General features: G+C 42.8%; 1 protein-coding gene across 10 annotated transcripts; it reads left to right on the plus strand.

The window, feature by feature from the left end:
- Positions 1-70: 70 nt before the first annotated feature.
- On the plus strand, positions 71-20,055 carry TPM1 (tropomyosin 1). Of its 10 annotated transcripts, none has more exons than XR_005955262.1 (10): positions 71-403; positions 1,348-1,473; positions 7,646-7,779; positions 8,964-9,081; positions 9,520-9,590; positions 10,406-10,481; positions 11,026-11,088; positions 11,351-11,420; positions 12,727-12,971; positions 14,234-14,439. XR_005955262.1 is itself a non-coding variant. In XM_041468863.1 (10 exons), exons 1-10 carry the CDS (start codon positions 290-292, stop codon positions 14,235-14,237), a joined length of 855 nt encoding a protein of 284 aa, XP_041324797.1. In that variant the 5' UTR covers positions 71-289; the 3' UTR covers positions 14,238-14,439. The 10 variants fall into 10 exon arrangements, 7 of the variants coding, with proteins under 7 accessions (XP_041324797.1, XP_041324798.1, XP_041324803.1 ...); XM_041468863.1 differs by having other exon boundaries at positions 12,727-12,805; XM_041468868.1 differs by lacking the exons at positions 12,727-12,971; positions 14,234-14,439 and adding exons at positions 1,043-1,168; positions 19,112-20,055 and having other exon boundaries at positions 125-403.
- Positions 20,056-21,955: the final 1,900 nt, after the last annotated feature.

A 21,955-nucleotide genomic window follows, 5' to 3' on the forward strand; every position in this document is an offset into this window, starting at 1 on the left:
GAGGAGGGAGGGAGGGAGGGAAGAAAAAAAGCCCTTTCCAAAAAAGTATTGGATGTCTTGAGGAATGCAGTCAGCCCCCTGGGAAAGTACATATCTGTGAGGCGCTCCCTGCTCGCCGCTTGCATTCGGCCGGCGCCCCGTCCCGCACGGATCAACTCGGCCGCCCGGCAGCTCCGCTCCGCTCCGCTCCCCCGGGGGCCTGCGTCCGGACTCGGGGCTGTCCCGCAACTTTTCAAGTTTTTCTCTCGGAAGAAGTTCGCGCGGGGACGCGCCCTAACCCACCGCCACCATGGATGCCATCAAGAAGAAGATGCAGATGCTGAAGCTGGACAAGGAAAACGCCTTGGACAGAGCCGAGCAAGCCGAAGCGGACAAGAAGGCAGCGGAGGAGAGAAGCAAGCAGGTCTGCACCGAGGGCCCGGGCGCAGCGAGCGCCGGGGCGCAAATCTTTCCAGACTCCTCTTTTTTTTACCTCCTCCCCTCTTCTTCCCCCCTCACCGTACTTTGTTATATTCCACCCCCGCGCCCCTGCAGAACTGGTTGAACTTTCCCTAAGGCAGAGCTTCAGCCTGGCAGCCGCTGGTTCCCGGGGGCGCGGCAGGAGGTCCTTCCCCCTTCCCCACCATTCCAGCTGGGGAGCAGAGCCCTGGGACGGCGGCGTGGCCTCTGTGCCTTTGTCACAGGGGGACGGCTTAGAGAGGCTGCCCAGAACGCCTGGTTAGCACTGGGCAGATGTGCGGCGATTTGGCAAAGGACAGTTAAAGCTGTGTTCGCCCACTCCAGCATCACTCAGCAGATGTGTCCGATTCGAACTTCCCTCCCGCCCTTCTCCGGACACATGCCCCACTTTTTTGTCCTTCTCCAAGCCCCCTCCTTTACACCTGGGGCTTCTTGATTCAGGGAGGGGGATGCATTGATTGCACGTTTCTGGGAGATCCTGAAGGAGGAGGGAGAAAGGAAGAGCGATTTTATAAATTAGTTTCAGTTTTCTAAGCCAAGGGAGAAACATATTTGTGCGTTATATTTCCTCTTGTGCACCTAGTTAGAGGATGACATTGTGCAATTGGAAAAGCAATTGCGTGGGACGGAGGATACAAGGGACCAAGTGCTGGAAGAGCTACACAAGTCTGAGGACAGCCTCCTCTCCGCAGAGGAGAATGCTGCCAAGGTATCGTGCCCTTGCTGCAAGCAAAGAGGATCTAACTGTCTCTCCTTCTTTCTCTCTCTGTCTGTCTGTCCTTTTCTGTCTCTTCTGCACTCACACCTCTCCGTTTGCACGATCACGCTGCCTGCTGCACCTTTTCCTGCCCACCCTCCCCTCTCCACCACTTTCCACCCACATCACAGCTGGAGGACGAGCTGGTGGCTCTACAAAAGAAGCTGAAGGCCACTGAGGATGAGCTGGACAAATACTCCGAGTCCCTTAAAGATGCACAGGAAAAGTTGGAACTGGCTGACAAAAAGGCCACAGATGTAAGTTACCCCCATCCCTTTCACCACAAGCCCGATAGAGAAACCACAAACTCCCTCTGCTCAGGACAGCCTGGACTCCTACTCAGCAGCAATGCAAAGCTCTGCTGAAGGCAGGGTCCAGGCACCTCCTGGACAGGGAGGTGGGAAACACAGCACTGCCTCCCTGCATGAGGTTTTCACACTATCAGAGGCGTCTGATTGGGTTTCTGCTCACTTGACGTGTGCTTTTTATGTGTACTTGCCACTCCAGATGTGAAAGTAAAGAAATGGTGATTTATCTATTCAGGTGATGGGTAAAACAACTCAGGGTAGAACAACACTGTCTTGATAGTGAAACAGAAGCAGAGAGTTAGTAGTGAGTAGGTGCTGGAGAGGGAGATCCAGAAGAGCAAGGGCTGCTAGTTCTGTTTTCAAGAGAGCTGTTCCTAGGTATGCATGTGTTAGAACTGCTGGTAGATACTGGTTTGGCTCAATGGTCCTTGAGATAAAAGGTTCTCTCCTGCTTCCCCCCCCCTTGGAATCAGTGGAACTGCTTCACTTGTCAAAGAAAAGTTCAGTCTTGTGTGACGGAAGATTGTCCGGAAGATGATACTGCTAGTTTTGCAGTTCAGAGGACAGGGATCTTGGGAGCAAGCTGGGAGATATATATAGCTCAGCACTTTATATGGTAATAAGGCAAGAGCTTGTGCCTCTCCCAGGCCCTCATCCCACCCACCTGTCTGTTCCTGACATGCATTTAATGGATCGCATGCATGGAACCATAAGAGTCTGTGTAGTTAAGGTCTTGGTCTCTGTTGCCGCTGTTGGACAATTCAATTCTCCTTGAGTAAATCTCAGGTCTGAATTACAGGATTAGATGGAACTACAGTACTTCCAAAGCAATGATCCTCCTTTTCCTATAGCTCAGCTTTAAAAGTCAGCCTTAAAGCCAAAATGAAAAGGAGTTATCACAATGAAGAAAGCAAAGTATTTCAGGGGGAGGAAGGATACTTTCAGAAACGGAAATGTTACAAACAACAACGTCTAGAAGACAACATGCTTTTATCTTATTTTACTTCTAAAAGGAATAAAGAAAGAAAAGGTTTAGCTTCAGTATGGCAACTAGGTTACATAGCTTTGAAAGAGAACCCAAGGACTTAACAAACAGAAGTGTTCAAAGGAACAGGGGAGAGGGATCCATGTGTAATGTAGATCAGATGTCTGCTCTGTGCAGGCTGCCATAGGAGAGGCAGCTTCCTAGCAGGACATTTATTTAGCTTGTTCAAAGGACCCGCATATAGATCCAAGGGAGATATTCCTTATATGGAAAAGTATGCAGACTATTTGGAAATAGCTTGCCTTGGATGAAGGCAGGAGAAATGCTACTAGATTCCCTTTGTGAAACTAAGGATCTTCCTAACTGATCCCCATGTCACCTGCCCCTGCTGGAAAACAGTGTTTGGAAGCTAGTTGAGGGCAATTTTATTTGCAGTCTTCCCTGAGGTGGAGGGTGGGAGAGTGTCTGGCTTGTTTTCATCGAGGTAAATGTCTTATTTATTTGTATGCATGGAATATATCTGACAGTTTAGGGATGTATTTATTGGTTTTGGCAATGAAGAGTACATTTGGGGCATTGCAGTTGACCCAGTATTTACCTTATTAGTTTGGATAGTTCCAAGCCTTAGGAAAAGGGCAGAGGCAGGGAGGGAGTGTCGGCTCTCTGGGATGGACTCGCCTTTCGCTGGGACGAGAAAATCTTACCTGTCCGGTATGACTCATCCCCCAAAAGCCAGGCACATCCCCGGAGCCACCTCACCCGAGAGGGGGCAGCTGCAGCCCCTCTCCCCTCCCCGTGTCTCAGGAGCCAGGCCGGGTGCAGCAGCATCTGGCGGGTTCCTCGATGTCATCTTATCACATCGCTCATATGGGGGCGGTTTGCGGGGCAAAGGTGGTTCTTGACCCCGGGTCCGGTCCGGTCCGGTCCGGTCCGTGGGACCTCGCGTGCTGTGCCGCCAGGCGGCGCTGCTGCTCCGGCACATCCACCGGGCACGGCCGCGGGGCACGGCCCAGCACCGGCCACGACCGGCCCATCCCGGGCCTGACTGGCCCATTCCCGGTGAGGAGTGGTCCATCCCCGACCACAACCGCGGTCGGACCGGGCAAGGGCCGGCCCCTTCACTGCCACGACAGGCCCATCCCGGTTCAGGACCGGCCCATCCCCAGGACGGCTGGACCATCCTCCGTCCCCGCCCCGCTCCCAGCCCGGTGCCGCAGCCCCGCCCCGGAGCGCTGCGGCGCGGGGGGACTTCCGGGGCTGCGGCGGGCGGAGGGAGGCGGCGCGGGCTGGGCGAGGTGCGGGCATGGCGGCGATGAGCTCGCTCGAGGCCGTGCGCAGGAAGATTCGCAGCCTGCAGGAGCAGGCGGACGCCGCTGAGGAGCGGGCGGGACGGCTGCAGCGGGAGGTGGACCAGGAGCGGGCGTTGCGGGAGGAGGTAGGGCCGCCCCTCAGCCCGGCTTGGGCCCGGGGGTTGGGGGCGCGGGTCCCGGGGCGCGGCTGCCCCGCCTGCCTCCCCGGCCGGCGGAGTGCGAGGCCGCTTCCTTCGCCGCCGTGTCCCACAAGATGGGTGTTACCTGCCGGGCCGGCCGCGGGGTCGGCCCGCAGAGCTGCGTTCCGCGGCTCGGTAACCCGAGCGCTGCGTGGGCCCGGCCCAGGTGCAGCGCGCAGGGAGACAGCGCTAGGTGTGCTGGGCAACAGCAAACCCCGAGCTGGAATGAGGTCGGTCTTAGGCGAGATGTTTGAGATTACTTGTTTTGTATTAGGCTATGAGCAAGGTTTTATGGGGTGTTTCTCCCCACAAGTCCTAGTTCTTTTATCCCATGCAGACGAGTTGATGTCTGTGGGAAGTCAGCATGGCGACTGTTGGGAAACAGGCGAGAGCGCACCTGAGATGGCCCACAGTACCTGACAACACCTGACAGTGCCAGCGCACAGCCCCAGTCGCTGAACAGCTGTAGTGTGTGCTGCTCATCAAAGCTGCTCGCCAGGAGGGGAAAGGAACAGCAGGCTTGGTTTTAGGCGGAGGCAGGATCAGGTGTGAGCAGCATAGGCTTACGTAGCAGAGAGATGTAATTACGGGTGGCAATCACAATAAAAAAACCCTGATAGGGCTGTTCTTTGTCTTATCACTGACCTTTGGGAGTTCCAGCAGCTGTAGCTTAATGTTTCCTGCTGTAAAATGTACAGTGTTCTTTGAGGCAGTTTCAGTGTCTTCAGCAGTTGCGTAAAAACAAAGCAAAAGAACAAAGCTTTTGTGTAGTTTATTACAATAGAAAAATTGTGATTATTTTATCTCCTTATAAAATGGGCCTTTCTGCACATTCTGGGCAGTAAGTTCAAAGGAAGAGCCTCCTGATTACTTGCAGGTGATCTTACTTATGGAGCAAAATATGGCCACTTGCACTTGTGTAACTATTGCATTCTTGCAGATCACTTGGCATATCTGTTTGTTTCGGTGAAGAGCCATAAGTCATTTCATAAAGGTTTCTGTTTTTAAAAAACCTTCACTTGTTTGCTAAGTTTTGTGGAGTAAAGCACAGAAAAATTCCTACTTTCAGTAACATGTATTATTTTGACCAGCATATTAAGGAATTTTCATTGAAAAGGGGTGTTTTGCTGTTAACTTTTGTGGCAGAAGGAATAGTGCTGGAGGAGCGATTACAGCCTTCTGGTGGAGCCTTCCCTTAAGAGTTCAGCTACATTGCAGTAAGCTTTAGGACCCTAAAGGTTAATGTTTGTCTCTTCCCTGGAGTTGGCTTATGTGGATGATGCGGAATTCTGCAGAGTACGTTTACATGGTATTTAAGTTTTTGTCTGGAGGGGTCAGTGCTGGGGTGAATAAAGGCTGAAAAAACTGAGCTCCCAGGCACATGCAGACGTGTGCTTTTTCTACAGTGCTGGCTACAGATGAGGGGTTTTATTGTTGCAGCTGTATTTCTGCATGCTTGAGGAGGGAGGCTTTGAGAGCACTGCAGCAAGCGAGCTGAGGTGTGAATCTGCTCCTTCCCTCAGTGCAATGCCTTGCATGTATGGCATGTGACCAGCTAGGGTTGTTAGGTGAGGGGTTCTTTCTTCCTGTGCAAGGTACAAATATGCAAGCAACAAAAAAGCTACAGCTGTGGCCAGAACATAGCACAGCCTCCAGCTTTTGATTGTTATACCAGATTGTTAAAAGTTTCAAGGCTGTGATTAGCAGCCATTCCCTTAAAAAAGAATCTTCTGGTTTTTGAGTACATTCATCTTAAGGGGCTGTTGGTAATCACTTTTTCAAAATGCATTTTTCTACCTCCTTCTGGAAAACAGAATCTCCCTTATAATAATGATAATTAACACCCAGTGGTAACTTATCCATGTCATCACTCATTGTAAAAATATGTGGTGTGTAAGTGCCACGGCAGAAATGAGGGTTATGTTTGCATGGTGGCAGTGGGAGTGCCCCAGTGTCACTGGGGTTTTTTCCTTCCTTGCCATATAAGGAGAGAAGTCCTGCTCTGCAGAAGAATAACTGGGGCCATATAAGGCTGATTGGTAAATCCTTAGTGAGTTACTGGAGCAGGAAGTGAAAACTTGAACTTTAGTCACCCTGGTGTTTTGAAGCACATTTTATGCTCTTATCATGATGAGGAGTCTTGACATGATAATTATTAACTTGAACATTACAAATTTCCCTAGGGTAGCCTTTATGAAAGGTCATTTTCTTTTTTAAATGTGAAAGTTCAAATTCTTACTGTTTTAAAGCCAGAAGTTCAGAACCAGAGATTTTGAATACTACTGCATTATAAGATAGCTAAATGTTTTATATTTGGATTAATGTGGATCTCTAAAGGATGATATCTGTTCTCCTGATTCTGTGTGTTCACTGCCAATGCATATTGATGTTCAAAGATATAATTGCTTCCCTGTTCATGTGTTACTTTCAGTCATTCTAGCTGGACATTGTTACTTTTATGTCAAAGGTTGTTTTATTAGTCTGGTCTGTAAGTTATTCTTTCTTGTGTTATGAACAGCAAAACCTTTGCTATGGCCAACTATGTATCCAGGTACATCTGGTTAGAGAAGAAAAACTACCAAACTGATACTTTTGGTATCTACTTTTGCCAGAGGGTTGGTTTTCCCCTCGTTTAGACATCATGGGAGATTCAGATATGAACATCCTCACATATAACAAATATATATAATGTATCTTTTCAGTACTAATTAAGTGTTATTCTCTGAAATAATTAACTTTTTAGAATAATTACCCTTTTATATATACTTTATGCTTAATATAGTTTTGACAGAAAGTAGGTTTAATGAGGAGGTTACCACAAAAAGGCTGTTTTAGAACTTACTCTGACTTAGGCCAAGTGTAGGTTTGGAGCTGTAATATATAATAGCTTGTAGTGATAAGAGGCAGATGAGTTGCAAGTGTTGTACAGAAAGTTAAGTGAACAGGTAGCTCAAAAAAGGCAAATTGAGGGGTAGATTGAGGATGGAATTATGGGAGAAAAAAAAAGATGTTTTAAGGGATTGCTGCCTGTACTAGGGTCCTTGCTGGTGCCTGTTTTGTCAACTCTTGCACAGCTTGCCTGTAACCAAAACCTCTGGGTATTCGGGCACTTATTAAATGTTCTCAAACTCTCTCTGTGGCAGCTGTCCTGTTGTAAATGCTGATCCAGGTGTGTTTTTACATGTTTACACTGAACCATTCTTACGGAACTCAAGGAAATGTGGGGACAATTCTTGCAAAATATGGTGAAAGGTCATAAATAAAGGAATTGGGGTAACAGAAGAATTGAGTAATTAGCTTGTGTTCGTTTGATTTAAAAAAGGGAAGGTCTGTAATTAATGTCTGCAAATACAATAACAGAAAATATTTGGGTGATGGTGCATAATTCTTCCTGTGCAGTTCTTTCTAGTACAAATTGTACGGTCCTTGATGTGCTCCATTGAAAGCAAGCATTAATCACTTTTTTCCTCTGTTAAGCAATAACTTCACAATTCAATCATGCACATCTCTGTGTATGGACTTCTTAGTGGATGAAGTCAGAAATTACAAAGTGCTGTTAAATGGCACTAGCAGGTAACGTGGTAACCTTTTACAAGGGAAGATGTGTGCCTTACTATGAATTAATTTCTATTTCTTCCTGTGCTTAGGCTGAGAGTGAAGTAGCTTCTCTGAACAGACGCATCCAGCTGGTTGAGGAAGAGTTGGATCGGGCTCAGGAGCGCTTGGCCACTGCCCTGCAGAAGCTGGAGGAGGCTGAGAAGGCTGCAGATGAGAGTGAAAGGTGGGTGGAGCCACACCTGAATGGATTGTTACCCTTATGACAAAGATCATAATTGCCAGGGTGTGGGTTAGGGAAATAAATTAAACCACTCCTAGGTCTCTGAATATGTGTAATCTGCTCTTCCTTTGTGTACATGGACTTCAGTTACAGCTTGTCTGTAGCAATGTCCAAAATATCTGGGCTTGGATTCTTTTTCAGTTGTGATTTAAGTGTGGTAGGTTTTTTGATGTATCATGCCACATCCTGGGAAAACTGCTTGGCCCAGCCCAGCCTTCTCTTACTGGATGACAACTCCTTGTGATAATCTTGTGCTCTTGGGTAATACTTGCTTTCATTGTGGGTGGAAAATCTCACCTGGAGAGTAGTGAAGTGCTGGAAGAGGCTTTGGTTCTCCTGTTGTCCAGATTGGTATGTGAAGGTGAGCAAAGGAAAGAGACGGATAATTCCTTCAGATTTCCAGAAGTCTGTAGTGTAAGTTAGGAACTCAAGTTTTGTGACTTTGGAAGATCTTCTCTGTTCTTCGAATGGTATTTTATACCTGTGATAGAACTTTTATTGTGAAAGAAACCCACATGTTCTGCATGTTTATTTCTACCTTAGTAGGAATGGAGCCTGTTGAAAAGAAATTTGCCAGAGACTCACAGTGTGTTTTGAAACATTTAAGGTAATTTTGTATCAGACATATGCAACACAGAGTATTTTTTGTTATGAAGGATTTAAATTTTGCTTTTAGAGAGCACAGGGAGCTTCTAGGGCTCTGACATGGCAAAACCCAGGGGAGTCTGGCCCATAGACATAATTCTTGTCAGTCTTGCAAGGGTTCTAACATGCTGTTGATGAGTGTAAAAGCACAGATGCTTTCAGTCTTTAGAAGCAGCACCCTTTGTTAACCTTTCTATAAGAGGAGTTTTTCCTGCAATCTAAAATTAAAAAGTATTCTACGGCTGAATTACAATAAGAGCTAAACAAATCACACTTTTTCTTCCTTCCTAAGACATGTTTTGTTCCTTGAACTTCTGAAATGTAAGTGCACAGGGCTAAATCTATGGTGTGAGGACTCGTCTGTCTGATGTGTTTTACTCACCTGAATACCACTGTCTGAAAGTCACATACCACAGGTAGTAGAGCTGGAGATAAACTGGCAAGCCCTGAGCCTTGCATTTCCTGTTTTTCACGTTTTTCAGAGGAATGAAGGTCATTGAAAATAGAGCCCAGAAGGATGAAGAGAAGATGGAAATCCAGGAGATCCAGCTTAAAGAGGCTAAGCACATTGCTGAAGAGGCTGACCGCAAGTATGAAGAGGTCAGTTCTTGAGTGCAGGTCATCTCTTTCTGAAGCCCATTAGGCTGTGCCTGTAATTTTTGGTTTTCTCTTTTGCCTTATAAGTTCAAAAGATCACAAACACCCCTCTTCACGGCTGTGGAAGGAAAATCAGGCACTCAGATAACTCAAGGGACAAGGTGACAGGAGATCTGAGTTTAGATCTTGAATGCTTGAGAGTATTCCCTAAGCTCTTAGGAAGAGAAATATTTTCAGTTGCCTTTGGGTGAATGAAAGGGAGATCTAGAAAAATGTCAGATAACTAGGTCTCAAATGAATAATGAAGATACCACGTAATCAAAACTCGTGTGTTGAGCAAGAAATGAAGAGGCCCAGCCCCCTGCTTTGTAGGTTCTAGCAACAGGTGATGTGTAGTGCAGCAACATAATACCCCTGGTTGTCCCTTGCCTGTCCTTGTAGGTGGCTCGTAAGCTGGTGATCATTGAGAGTGACCTGGAGCGCGCTGAGGAGCGTGCTGAGCTATCAGAAAGGTAAGTGTGGAACTGCCCTGGGATGTTTGTGAGGTGCTAGAAGAGAACTATAACTGCATGAAATGTTGGCAGCACACTGTGTGTTCAGCTCCAAGCTATGTTTTGCTCATTTACTGTAATTGTTGAGATAAATGGTCAGTGCCAAAGTAAATGTGTTCCTATGTGTGTGCGCGTGTTTTGTCACTGCATGCTGTACCTGCACACTGATTTTGTGAATGGCTTTTGTGCATTTCATGTGTTCACTAACAGCCAAGTCCGACAGCTGGAAGAACAGTTAAGAATAATGGATCAAACCTTGAAAGCATTAATGGCTGCAGAGGATAAGGTACTGATACTAATAAACAGTTTTTAGGTTTAACTGCAACCCAAGTGTTTCAGCTTCCGTAGCCAGTTAGCTCACTCAGTAGTAACAAATAAGTCCTTGCTATGCTCTTTATTCTCTCTTTGCATCTCGCTTTGGTGGTTTTCTTTGGTCTCTTTTTTTGTTTATTGATTTTTATCTTTAAAACTGATCTCCTGTGCAGCCAAAAGAAGCTGAACTGTCTCACGTGTAAAAGCTCTGTAAATGTTTCTGTGTAAGCCAAGAGCTGTAGATAAATTTCTGTCTGGTCATTGTCTTAATGTGCACTTGAACTGGTATTTGGCATCACAAAGAGTTGCTTTCAGTCTGTGATGGATCAGCTGCTTTTGAGGCTGTTCTTTTGCCCTGTAATTGTTTTCATTTTTCTCTATCTTTCCCCCCTATTTTCTCCTGTTTCTTTTGCTTGACTGAATCTTCCATCCTCCCCTTTCCTGCCTTACCTCCGAAATAACAGCAAATGTGCTGAGCTTGAAGAGGAGTTGAAAACTGTGACCAACAACCTGAAGTCGCTGGAGGCTCAGGCTGAGAAGGTAGGCTAGAGACTTATGTGAGAATGTGTCCCTTACATTGTCATCTGGCCAATGGGCTTTTCTTTGTATGCCAATCACTTGCCAGCATTTCTTCATGGCTGTTGTCAATAGATGTTGGATTTACTACTCAATTCATATTTGGCTCCTACTGGAACATAGCGTATCTTTTAGTTCCAAATAGGTCAGTATTATTTGGCCACATGTTCTGTTGAGTATTCTGACAGGATTAAGTGTTTATTACAGAATGTCCCTCAAAATGGCATTGTGTGCTAACATTAAATTTCTCCAAAAGACATTCCTCTTTAAAACTGTAGTACTAATTTCTTCTCAAATTTCCCACCATATTGCTCTGGAATGTAACTCAAGGGAAGTTTGACTCTTGTAACAAATCATACTACCACAGCCTTCCAAGTGGAATTAATTTTGTTTTTCCTATAACAATTTCTTGTGTACAGATAATCTATTACAAGAGTTTTGAGTGTGGGGTTTTTTGGGTTTATTTAGAATACTCATCTAATACCAATGATCCTCTTTCTAATTACAGTACTCACAGAAAGAAGACAAGTATGAAGAGGAGATTAAAGTTCTGACTGACAAACTGAAGGAGGTAAAATGAGAGCTGTTCTTTGCAACGTATCTTCCAATGCACCTTTGATTCTTTTAGTATAAACACTACTTTGATGCTGTAAGGATGAACATACCATTTTGGAAACACTTTACTGTTAAATATCTCCCCTAGAAATTAGTTTATATTAGCCTTATTATTAACCTCCTCTCTCTGTGCTTTTTTCCTCACTTGAATTATTCCTTTTCTACTCCTAAGTACTGTGTGTGTTTCCTAAAGTAGTCTATATTTGTCCTGACTTCAGGCTGAGACCCGTGCTGAGTTTGCTGAGAGGTCAGTAACCAAGCTGGAGAAGAGCATTGATGACCTAGAAGGTATGTGGGGCTGTTTTTCTGCTTACTGTGGAAATACATCTCTCTTATTCCTCTTGTGTGAGGGTTTTTGTTGTGTTTTTTTTTTTAATACCCAATTCTACTGGGTTGACTTGTCCTGCTTATATAAATGGGTCTGCCTAAAGAGTAGACAAAATATTTTTTAAATGAAATGTGTTGATATCTTAAATGCTTCAGGTGAACAGTGTTCTGCTCTTGCCTATTGCTTTTTCTCTTATGTTCTCAAGACTCCTTCCCTTTTTTTGCTTTATACTCTCCTACTTGGAAGTATATACATGTTACAGGGTAAATGATCAGATGACAAGTGTTATTATCATCTTAGTAAAGAACTGATGAAGAGTTGCATTATGTTTGCAATACTTAGGAATGTAGCAAGCTAACCTAATTTATTACTGTGATAAGTGTGGGTCAGGGCAGGCTTTTTGTGACATAGACCAGTTGTTGGGTTTTGGTAAAGCTGATAGGTTGAATACATAATCAGAAGGACAGCTTATTCAACTTCAGAGGGTTTGTTTGTAAAGTTTTGATAAATCTGCCAGAACTGCAGCAGTGTAGTAGAATGTGCTGTCTGCCTCTGGAGAAAACAATTCAGTAGGACTTTGTAATTTAAAGTTATATGGAGTTTGCTATTTAGATGCATTACACTAAGTGTAGGATTTGGAGAAGCTAAATTGCATGGCGTGGCAGGCTGGATTCTGCATGAAGGTGATGAAATGCCTAAGTAGCTGCTGAAAATTTATGATCCCTGACTCAGGAAGGAAGCAGAGAAGAAAGATAAGTGTTTAGAAGGAGGAAAATTGCTGTAAGAAGCTGAGTTTGGCATCACACAAGCCAGAGTGGTTTAAAAACAAAAAAGTGGTAGAAAATGGTAACACCCTCTTTGAGCCCCATTTTTGGATCTTTCATCCCTAGCTCCTATATCCCCCCCTTAATTAAAACAAAAAAGCATTAAAACAAAAATCCAGGGCAGTGAACATGGATTTTTGCTTCTTTTCTACTCTCTTTTCTTGGTTTTCTGTACATCACAGGTTGCCCTGTTGGCAGTGCAATTAATGAACTTGTTGCATAAAACTGTTCAGTATTTTCTTGCATAGAACCGTTCACCATTTTCTTTCTTTTATTCTTCTCTAATTTTGTTTCATTTTGTCTGTCACAACACTTCTTTCTGTGCACTCTTCCTATTTCCTGTGGCTTCTGGATGGTATCCCCTTGCCACCACCTTCACCTTCCATCCCATGATCCTCCTGCGTTTCCTTGCACACCTCTGCCTTTCCTGGGGGAACATCAGATGAGCTCTATGCTCAGAAACTGAAGTACAAAGCCATCAGTGAGGAGCTGGACCACGCTCTCAATGATATGACTTCCATGTAAATGTCTTGCCAGCTTGTGCCCGCTCCTGCTTCCCTGCCCTCACTGATTGCGCAGTACCGGCCTTGTGAAATGATGCTCCCTGTGTAGTGGGAGATGCTTTCCTTTAGAGAGAATAGGTGTACAAAATACCATGAACAATTGCTTTACCCTGGCAAAGTGTGGGTGAGTGTTGTGCCAAGCCTGGTAAATACTCATGGTGATTTTGTAAGCTTGTGGTTACTTTTTGATTCTGTGTCTGCAGTCCTTGTGTTTTGTGGTTGCCCTTTGTTTGTAGCTCTGTGTTTATCCTTTCAGTTCACCTCTGTTCAAACATTATCTACCAGGTCCATCATGTTTGTTTTACCAAAGAAAGTTGCTGTGGTACATGTTGCATTCACAGTGTATTCCTTTGCCTGCTGTCGCAGTTTTTGCTCTGGCAAAGTTCCTGCAAAAATGTCAGAGAAATTTAGATTTAGCTGTATTCTCTATTAGTGACAGTAGAAAGTGTTTATCTAAATTTTCATAACTGCTCTGAAAATTTCAGCTGTTATCACTGAATTACATGTGTGGAAATGGATTTAAAATGCCTTGTCATTTAAACCCATAAAGGCAACAATTGAATTGTAGGTTTCTTCTATATATTTTGTAGATAGCAGTAGCAATTTTATTTGCATACACCAAAAATGTGGTAATACCAACTTTAGTCATAAGGAGAAAAAATAAAGAGTGGCAGGAAACTAGGAGAGTCAACAGCTGTAAGGTGTGACTCTGCAGTGTTTGCCACAAAGTGACTCTGAGCAGAGGTCAGCTGTGCTGCCTCCACCTTCCCATGCATGAGCCCTGCAGCTGACATGGGAGAGGGGAAGAGCTGTGGCTCTCAAGTGCTTAGGAGGTGCAATGTTTAGTCCCAGCATTCCCTTTTGGAAACCCAGGCATGCTTTCTACAAGACATAAGGTTTGCTTATGTCTTAGAGCTTGAAACGTATTTTGTTTGCATCCATATTTTAAATTCGTTTTTCTTCATGTTTTTTTTTTTGTCTCCATGTCTGTTCGTTACTTTCCTACTTCTCTCTACCAACATTTTAGTAGAGGTCTCATGTTGCCTGCTTTGTATGCTTTGATTTTTTGTTTTCAAATTCCTTCCTGACATATGGTTTTGCTTAGTGGCTTATCAAGCAAATGGAGTTCTTTTTCCCTCCTCTCTATACAGAGATTACAATATTTCTTCAATTTGGAATATTTCTAAGTGGAAAACAGACTTAAAATTGTAGTCTACTGGTATATGAGGACATGACTCTATCATTCTAGTCCCAGCATGGTGTGCTGTTTCTCTAGCATAGTCATCTCAGCATGCTGGGCTCTGCTGTGCCATTGCTGCTTTTTTGAAAGTCTTTACTGCACCTTTTTTCATTTTCTACCTTATTTCACTTTTTCTTTTCATGCAGATAATTTTCTTTGCTTCAGTTCTCCAAAGACATCTTCATCGGGTTGGATAAAACATCTTTCCAAGCTTTGGATGTTTCATGGGCTCATTGTCCTGTCTTCTAGCTTAGTTGACTCTTCCTCTATCACCTGTCTCAGAACATGCTCTGTTTGTGCTCTGCTGTACAGAAACTACATTTCTCAATGTAAAATAAATATCCCAGCTGTATTCCTTTTGCTATTCCTTTGCCTTTTATTTAAGTAACTATTTAAGTTATTAATAAAATTTGCGCTTTTATGCCATTAGGGATTTCATTTTTTGGCGTTTTCATTTTTTAGCTGAAAACACTTTTGCCTGAATGTTGACAATGCCAAGCCAGCAAGCACAGTGTGTGAAAACTGACCAGTTATTATCTTAGTTTTTCTCAAACTCTGCTGCAGATAAAATGACAAATAGATGTAATAGGAACTCTTCTAGTTGTTATTGTTAGGATAAAATTTGCAAGGACACTACTTCCTTGGGGTCACTTGGTCGTGGGAGCATGGCTGAGGGAGCAGTTACATCCTTGATGTAACCAGATTTTTCACTTTAAAGCCTGAAATCTTTTCCTAGCTTTATGCTGAAGACTTCTTATCTTTATTTAAATGTTTGTTCCTTAACTTAACTATTTGAGACAGATTTAAACCGGCAGAATCAGAAACTTTAAATTCTTTTTTTCAGCCAAAAATAATCCTTGAAATGTCTTGCAAAAAAAGTTTTCCCTCTTTCACACCTCAGTTTTCAGAGAAGATGATGCTTGCTAACATTTTGGGGTTTTTACAATATATTTTTCTTGAGTGGCATGATAATATTAGAAGTTCATTGGGCAGGTTTAATTAGATTTCCACTTGTGCTTAGTTCAGATTTGTGAGTTTGAATTGCAGACTCATGAGAAATATTTCAAAGCTGAAGTAGGAAAATTACAGTGATTATGCTATTAATGAAAGTACTGTGCTGCAAGGTGGAACAAACATCATGGATTTCAGGTTTCAGCTGATTTGTCACTGCCTGATTAAGGATGAAGCATTAAATACTGACATCTTGTGCTCTTTTTGTACTGTTATTTGCAACTAGAGAGTTTATTGCCTTATTTTAACTTTATTTACATCACAGTGAAAGAAGTTGTTTTCCAGTTCACATGAAAGCGAAAACCAGATTGATTTCTGGTGATGCTGTAACTCTATATATTGCTAAAGCTCCTAAGTCACCAAAGATAAATAAATTCATTATACTATAGCTGAACTGTATTTTTTAACTTTTAGAAAAGTAACTGTCTCTTTCTTGTTCAGCTTCAAGATTATTCAACAGTGCAATCTAAACTAGATTTTCTCCCCTCCTCCAAGTTTGTTTTCCCAATAAGGCTTGTGAATGGATGCATGCCCTTCCTGCCCTGCCATCCTTGGATAACTTTGGCATATCCCAGTTTTCTACCTATGACACATCCTAATGTTGCTGGCTGGGGGGAGAAGCCCAAATACAGGGTATTAATCAGCAATCACAGATAGTTCAGGTAATGAAATTCAGTAATTTACTGCTCCTCAACTGACATACAGTAAGTGTCTGTGTGTGAAGGGTAACTGATAGAATGGGATATATAAAAATTAACCAAATATAATGGGATGAGCATTTGTAAAATGACTGAGGCTAATAACTAATAACAAATGCAGGAGTTAGGGGGAATGTGGTCAACTGCAACTTGTCATCTGAGCCAGACTAAAATATGCTACAGCAACTCCAGCTTCTTAATCTATTGTGTTTTAGTTCACTGTTTTAGCAGTTTTTTGTCCACTCAGTTCCTTGCAATACAGGTGTTCTTAAGGAAAGTAAACAAAAAAGCAAAATCTGTTGCAGGAACCTGTCAGTTTTTAACATAGTGATTTTAAACATCAGTATTAAAATTTTGCCTTTTGTGTCAGTCATACATGATCAGCTCTGCACTGAGGGCTGACAGATTGCTGGACAGAATACTGGAAAAGAGCAGTGCAATGCAGAACCCCAGGTAGCTGCATGCAGAGTTCCTGGCTGGTCCTGCTGCTCTGATCTTTACTCCAGGGAGCTCTTGTGGTTCCCCGCTCTGGTGTGGTTCAGCACTCTTGTCACCCTCAGTTGTGGTGTTGTACCTGCCATGTCTGGCTGGTTTTGTGCCTGAGGCTTCTTCCCTGGAGTGCAGGGCTGACTCTGGGCTCTGCAGAGAGCCAGAACTCCCTGCTCGGCTGCTGGGGCTCCTGCAGAGCCAGCCTCTGCCTCTGGAGCAGATGGACACACAGCCCATGGGGCATCAAGGGCTCACTGTACACTTGGGAAGTGCTTTCCCTGCTTTACTGGGGGATTTAATTGTTTTGGAAGTTGAGAAATAATGTAAATCTCTGCCTCAGTCAGAGAGGAGATTTCTGTGATGATAGTAGGAGTAAGTTCACAATTCATTTTTGAATAACAGCTATATACACTTTGCTAGACAAAGTGAAATTTTAGTTACTCTAAGGCTTTGATGTTTTTTTCCACATATATGTTACATTATCATGGTGAGAGGGACAAGATCCATTTGTTACTGGAGGATCTGCAGGATCAGAGCTGTGAAATGTGCCCTGGCTTTACTGAGCTGGCTGTGGGAATTTGGCTAGGGAGGAAGCTGGGAGGAGTTGCTCACCATACAAGCATGTCCTGGAGACCAGCTCATTGCACAGCTTTGCCTTTGCTGTGTCCAGTGCCTGCAGGGGAAGAGGATTCCTGTGGAAGCTGTTAGGCAGCTTGTGGAAAAGTCAGAAACAGTCATTTCCTGTAGGGGAATAATCTGGGATCAAGAGGTCAGGAGTGCAGTGAGACTATTGAGAAGAGCATGGACAATTTGAGAACACAAGGTAGTCAAAAGCCATTGTGGAACATTTTTTTTCACTCTGCAGAGCAACTCTCACTAAATGTGCTGTCACAACATGGCTGTGGCTGTTCTGTTTCAACATGAATTGTCCTTTCTGTTTGCTGTTTTTGAGCAAAGTGTTCTTCCTTTTCATTTTCACCAAATGTGAGTCTGTTTACTTACGAAGTAAAACTCAGCAACTTAAAGGTATCAAAATGTGTGGATTCCAGTAACACCAGTAATATTTACCTATCAAAAATACCATTTCAGCCCATCAGACTTCCTAGGAAAGGAGTATGGGCTGAGTCAGACCTGGTAGTCGTTGCCTACTAGCATCTCTCCTGCTGTTACTTATGCTGGCTGTGGTGCAATTGCTTTCTCTCTACTGGTAAATGAGGTTCCACTACACCTTAAATAGTTTGCAAAGAAAAATGGCACTCATAAAACAAATTCACACACTGCACAGAACGGTAAAGTAAGACTTAGTACTTCTAGGAGTATAGCTGCAGTTCTTCCCTTTCTATTCCAGTTTGTGTCTCACAGCTGTTCCCCACAACAGGATTCTTAGCCAGTTCTTGATATGGTACAATAGCTGTTCCTTGGAGTAGCTATTACTAGAGTTCTAGAAACAGAGGTAAAATGTTTCTCTCTATGTTACTGAACTGTCTGTCATGTGACCAGTTTCTTTAGTAACTCTTATTTAACTGTTTTCTCTGTCTAATCTGTCTTCATTCTGCCTCTTTTTTCCCTTCTAACCTGCTTGCTGCCTGTACAGACCAACTCTACCAGCAACTTGAGCAAAACAGTCGCCTAACTAATGAACTAAAGCTGGCATTGAATGAGGATTAAACTTTAGTGTGACTATTGTTAACTTATTTGAAAACACCTTCTTCCAAATTTCCTTAAAGAATGAATCAGTAATTGTAGAAATAAGCAAGAAACTTAGAATTTTTTTTTCTGTTGATTCTGTGGTAAATTAATGAAAGAAATTCTCTTGGGAAAATATGGAAATGCTTCTTCTGGATGAGGCTTTTCATTATGTGTCTGCACACCTATTTGGGAGGAGCACTGAGCTCTTCTGCTGTGCAGTAGCTTCTTTCTACTTAAGTAAAGAGCTACAGCATTTCACTAACAGTATTCAAAAAGCCTGTGTTGCAGAAAGGCACTCAGTTTATCCAACATGAATTGGCCCTAAGATTTTTACCACAGTGAGAGAAAAATATTTGCTAGAATCCATATTTCTGTATTTCAAAACCAATTTAAAGGATACTACAGCTGTTTTGTCTGGAGGCTTTGATGTCAAAATTTTGCCTTACTATGAATTTGGCTTGCATTTGACTTTAAAAAAAAAAAAAAAAAGAATGGGAGCTCCATCTGACAATACCCAGTCAGTTTAAAGGTATGCTTGCATAGTATGAAGTTACTACTACTGAATCCTGGTGGGATGCACCACCAGAGCATTATGCTCATTTATTGTATTAACCATGTATGTTAAGTAATTGTCCTATAAAAGTGTGCATGCAACATAAGGCTACTAACTTCGAGTTTATTTATTTTCTAGAAGAAATAAATTTCTTAAAGGTCACTCTGAAAACTATAATAGTTTTAATTTTTTTGTTCTTTGTGTTTTTGAAATCTATGAAATTATTAGTCGTGTATCTGCAAAGAACTTATTTTCTTTATTGCCTACTTTAAAAAAAAAAAAGAAAAGGCCACTTATTATCTCACATACTCATAAGCAAAGAGCTTCCAGAGCATTGTGTCTCTGTTGGCACTGCATTTTCTTAACAAATGCAACTGTGAACAGTTGTAAACTTGCATTACTTGCTGTTTGTTTTATTAATTTGGAATTTTCTCTAGTTGTGTTATCTGGAAACATTGCTGTTTATGAGCATGCACATTGCTTAACTTTCTAAAGCCTCTGAGAGAAATGATGATTGCATGCCTTCATGTTCAGTGCCTCCAAAGAACTGCTATTCATGTTTTAATTTTCTAATCCCACAACAGAGAAAGTGGCGCATGCCAAAGAAGAAAACCTTAATATGCATCAGATGCTGGATCAAACTTTACTGGAGTTAAACAACATGTGAAAACCTTCTTAGCGGCAACCACACTATTTGTTTGATTATTTTTACACCTGCTTGCCGTGAAGCCCCATAAACATGTCTTTATTTTAGTTTCACCACAGTCACGAGAACATCTGCTAAATTATCAAGCAGGGGTCAGGGAAACACCAAAATGGGCAAGCCATACGCGGGTTAAACGACATTACATTATGGTTTAAACGTGCCATTTCCCAACAAAAATGTTACCTACACTTTGTAGAGAGTTCAGCAATTTGGTATGCTTAGTCTTTGAAGAATCCTGGCTGTGGCAGAAAGTGTCCCACCTCAAGTGCCAACTACAGTTTTTACACAAGAAGAATGATTCATGTTCAAGAAAGATCAGGTGGAAATGGTGCTATTTTGAACAAAAGGTTCTACTTGAAGTCTTTTGTTTAACATCAGACAAGTCAGGAGTTGTCCAGCACAGTAATTTATTTTTAGCAGAACTTGACTGGTCTGTGAGAATTTGGACTTTCTGTGCCTTCTAATTCAGTAAAATTAAGATATATAAGCAGTGGAGACAAGTGGAGGCTTCTGAAGGTTTTAAATTGTATTCTTGCAACTCAATACAGAAGTGTAGGTCAGCATTTCACCTTGAGTTTTCATTCAATTGTATTTTTCATGTTGAAATGAAAGATTCAATAAATTCAGGACAAAACATTAATTTGGAAGAGATTGTGTTAAAATGTATTTTATTTGTGGGGATTTGGGGTAGGGGAGGAATTTTTAAACTGATATTTGCCTCACTTTTTTCACACTTTCTTTGAGCAGTCTTAAAAGTATACCTGTATGTAAACATTGTATAATGATATGAAATAAAATGCACATTTTAGGACATTTTTTAAATTTTGTTCTCCTGTGGTTTGTTTTCCATCACATCAGTTTCCTGTGCATCCTTGTGTGAACTCTGCATGGGTGCAGTGTCTCTCACGGTGTAGAACACTGTTAACACACTGGCTCTGAGTCTTTTCTGTGTTGTTACGCCCAGGTATGGAAATGTGTTGGTTTGGACAGATGTGGATCTGCAGCTGCTCAGAGGGGCCCTTTGAGGGCCATAGTGCAGGAGCCTGTCCCTGTCACTTGACTGCATGCCCAGGCCTGTGCAGGATGCAATTATCCCATAGCAGATGGTAGAGCTTTCCAGAATTACTCCTCATTGACCAGAATGTTTTTGGTAAGACCATTGCAGAGCTCCCATAGACCTCTGTAGGAAATGAGTCCTGAAGGCTGTGCTCCTGGAAACACTACCATCTATTTGTTTATCTTACCTGGTAATACGTGCTAATTTTCTTCAAAACAGTGATAAACCTTTGAAAATCATGTGTCATGTTCATAAGAGATACATCCACTCAACTTTTCACTACTGGTTGTTAATTTCTACATATGTAGATGTCTTTATTTGAATTGTTAGATCTGTCAATGGGCAGCTTCAGGACTTGAAAAATAATTTTTTTTCCTTCTTTTTCTGTAGCATATTGCTGAAAGCTGACGCTGTCCATCATTCTAGCAGCAAGGAGCTTGGTAGGAGACAGGTACAGATAACCTTCCAGATCACCAAAGACTTTCCATTAGTGGGCTCTTAGCAAGCAACTGAAAACAGATGACTTTATGAGCCACTGGTGTAAGCTGGTAAAGTAATACACAATTTCAGGTTAAGTGGGAATCAGAAAGGGAAGATGTACTGGTATGAGCCTGGCCTTTTTTTGATTGTGTTTTAAAGGGAGGAACTTGGTAACATAACAAGCTTTTGTGTGATTTATTGGCTGCTGCAAAGTCATCCTAAATCGAAGGGATAAAATCCTTGGCTTCGTGTTTCTCTTGTGTTTTTGGGGAGCAAAATACATGATACAAGGCTCCTGCAAGGCATTAGCTTGTACTGGAGACTGACAGATAAAATTCCAACCACACAGTGCTGAGATAAGTTACTCTAATCTCTTGCTCCTTCCTTTCTTAGCACAAGGATGAGGTGTCAGGTAGTTGAGCTCTGAGAGTTCAAGTCCCCATCCATGTGTGCTTTCCACTGGTGCTGCTGGAGTCAGGAAGACTTCTCATAATGGAGTACTGTGCTGGGAATTGTTTGTAGAGTAGGGCCCAGAGCCACCCAGAGAGTCAGAGGCTGTGCAGGAGTAGAACAGAGGAGCTGTTGGCACTGGGCTACGAGTCTTGCACAGCTGAGTGTGCTGCCAGATGCACTGGATTGCTGCTATGGTCCCTTGGTACGTGCTTGAGTCCTGAACAATGAGTCTGAGTGAGGTCAGACCTTTTGTCTGCTGCTTGTATTGCTTTTCAGGAGACCACAAACTGCCTTGTGGTTTGGGGAATCTGAGTTCAACTCTCCCTGTATGTGAGGATATGAGAAGGCTGTGGTTTTCATATCTCTTAATGGTATCATGTCACCATTAATAGGGCAAACATGTGCAGGCAAGGAGATAAGAATTCATCTGAAAAAAAAAATCTGTTGGCAGGGTTGAATTCCCCAAAGTGCACTGTTGCAGATGAATCCATAAAGCTTCATAATAGGTAAGTAAAACTTAACAGTTTCAAGAAGAGCTGAATGGAGCAGCGAACATGATGATGATGAATCTCACTAAGTGGCTTTTTGCTGACTAGCAACAGACACATAAATACACGTAAGAGCTTATTTGCTGGAGCAGGAAAATTGTTTTTACCATATCTCATAAGCTACTACCCCTCATGGGTTCTTTAGATGCAGTGTCTCATCAGACAAAACACAGTGAAGCTATAA

This window comes from Pyrgilauda ruficollis, unplaced genomic scaffold (genome assembly GCF_017590135.1).
Source record: "Pyrgilauda ruficollis isolate IOZ18807 unplaced genomic scaffold, ASM1759013v1 scaffold23, whole genome shotgun sequence".
NCBI classification, from domain to species: Eukaryota; Metazoa; Chordata; class Aves; order Passeriformes; family Passeridae; genus Pyrgilauda; species Pyrgilauda ruficollis.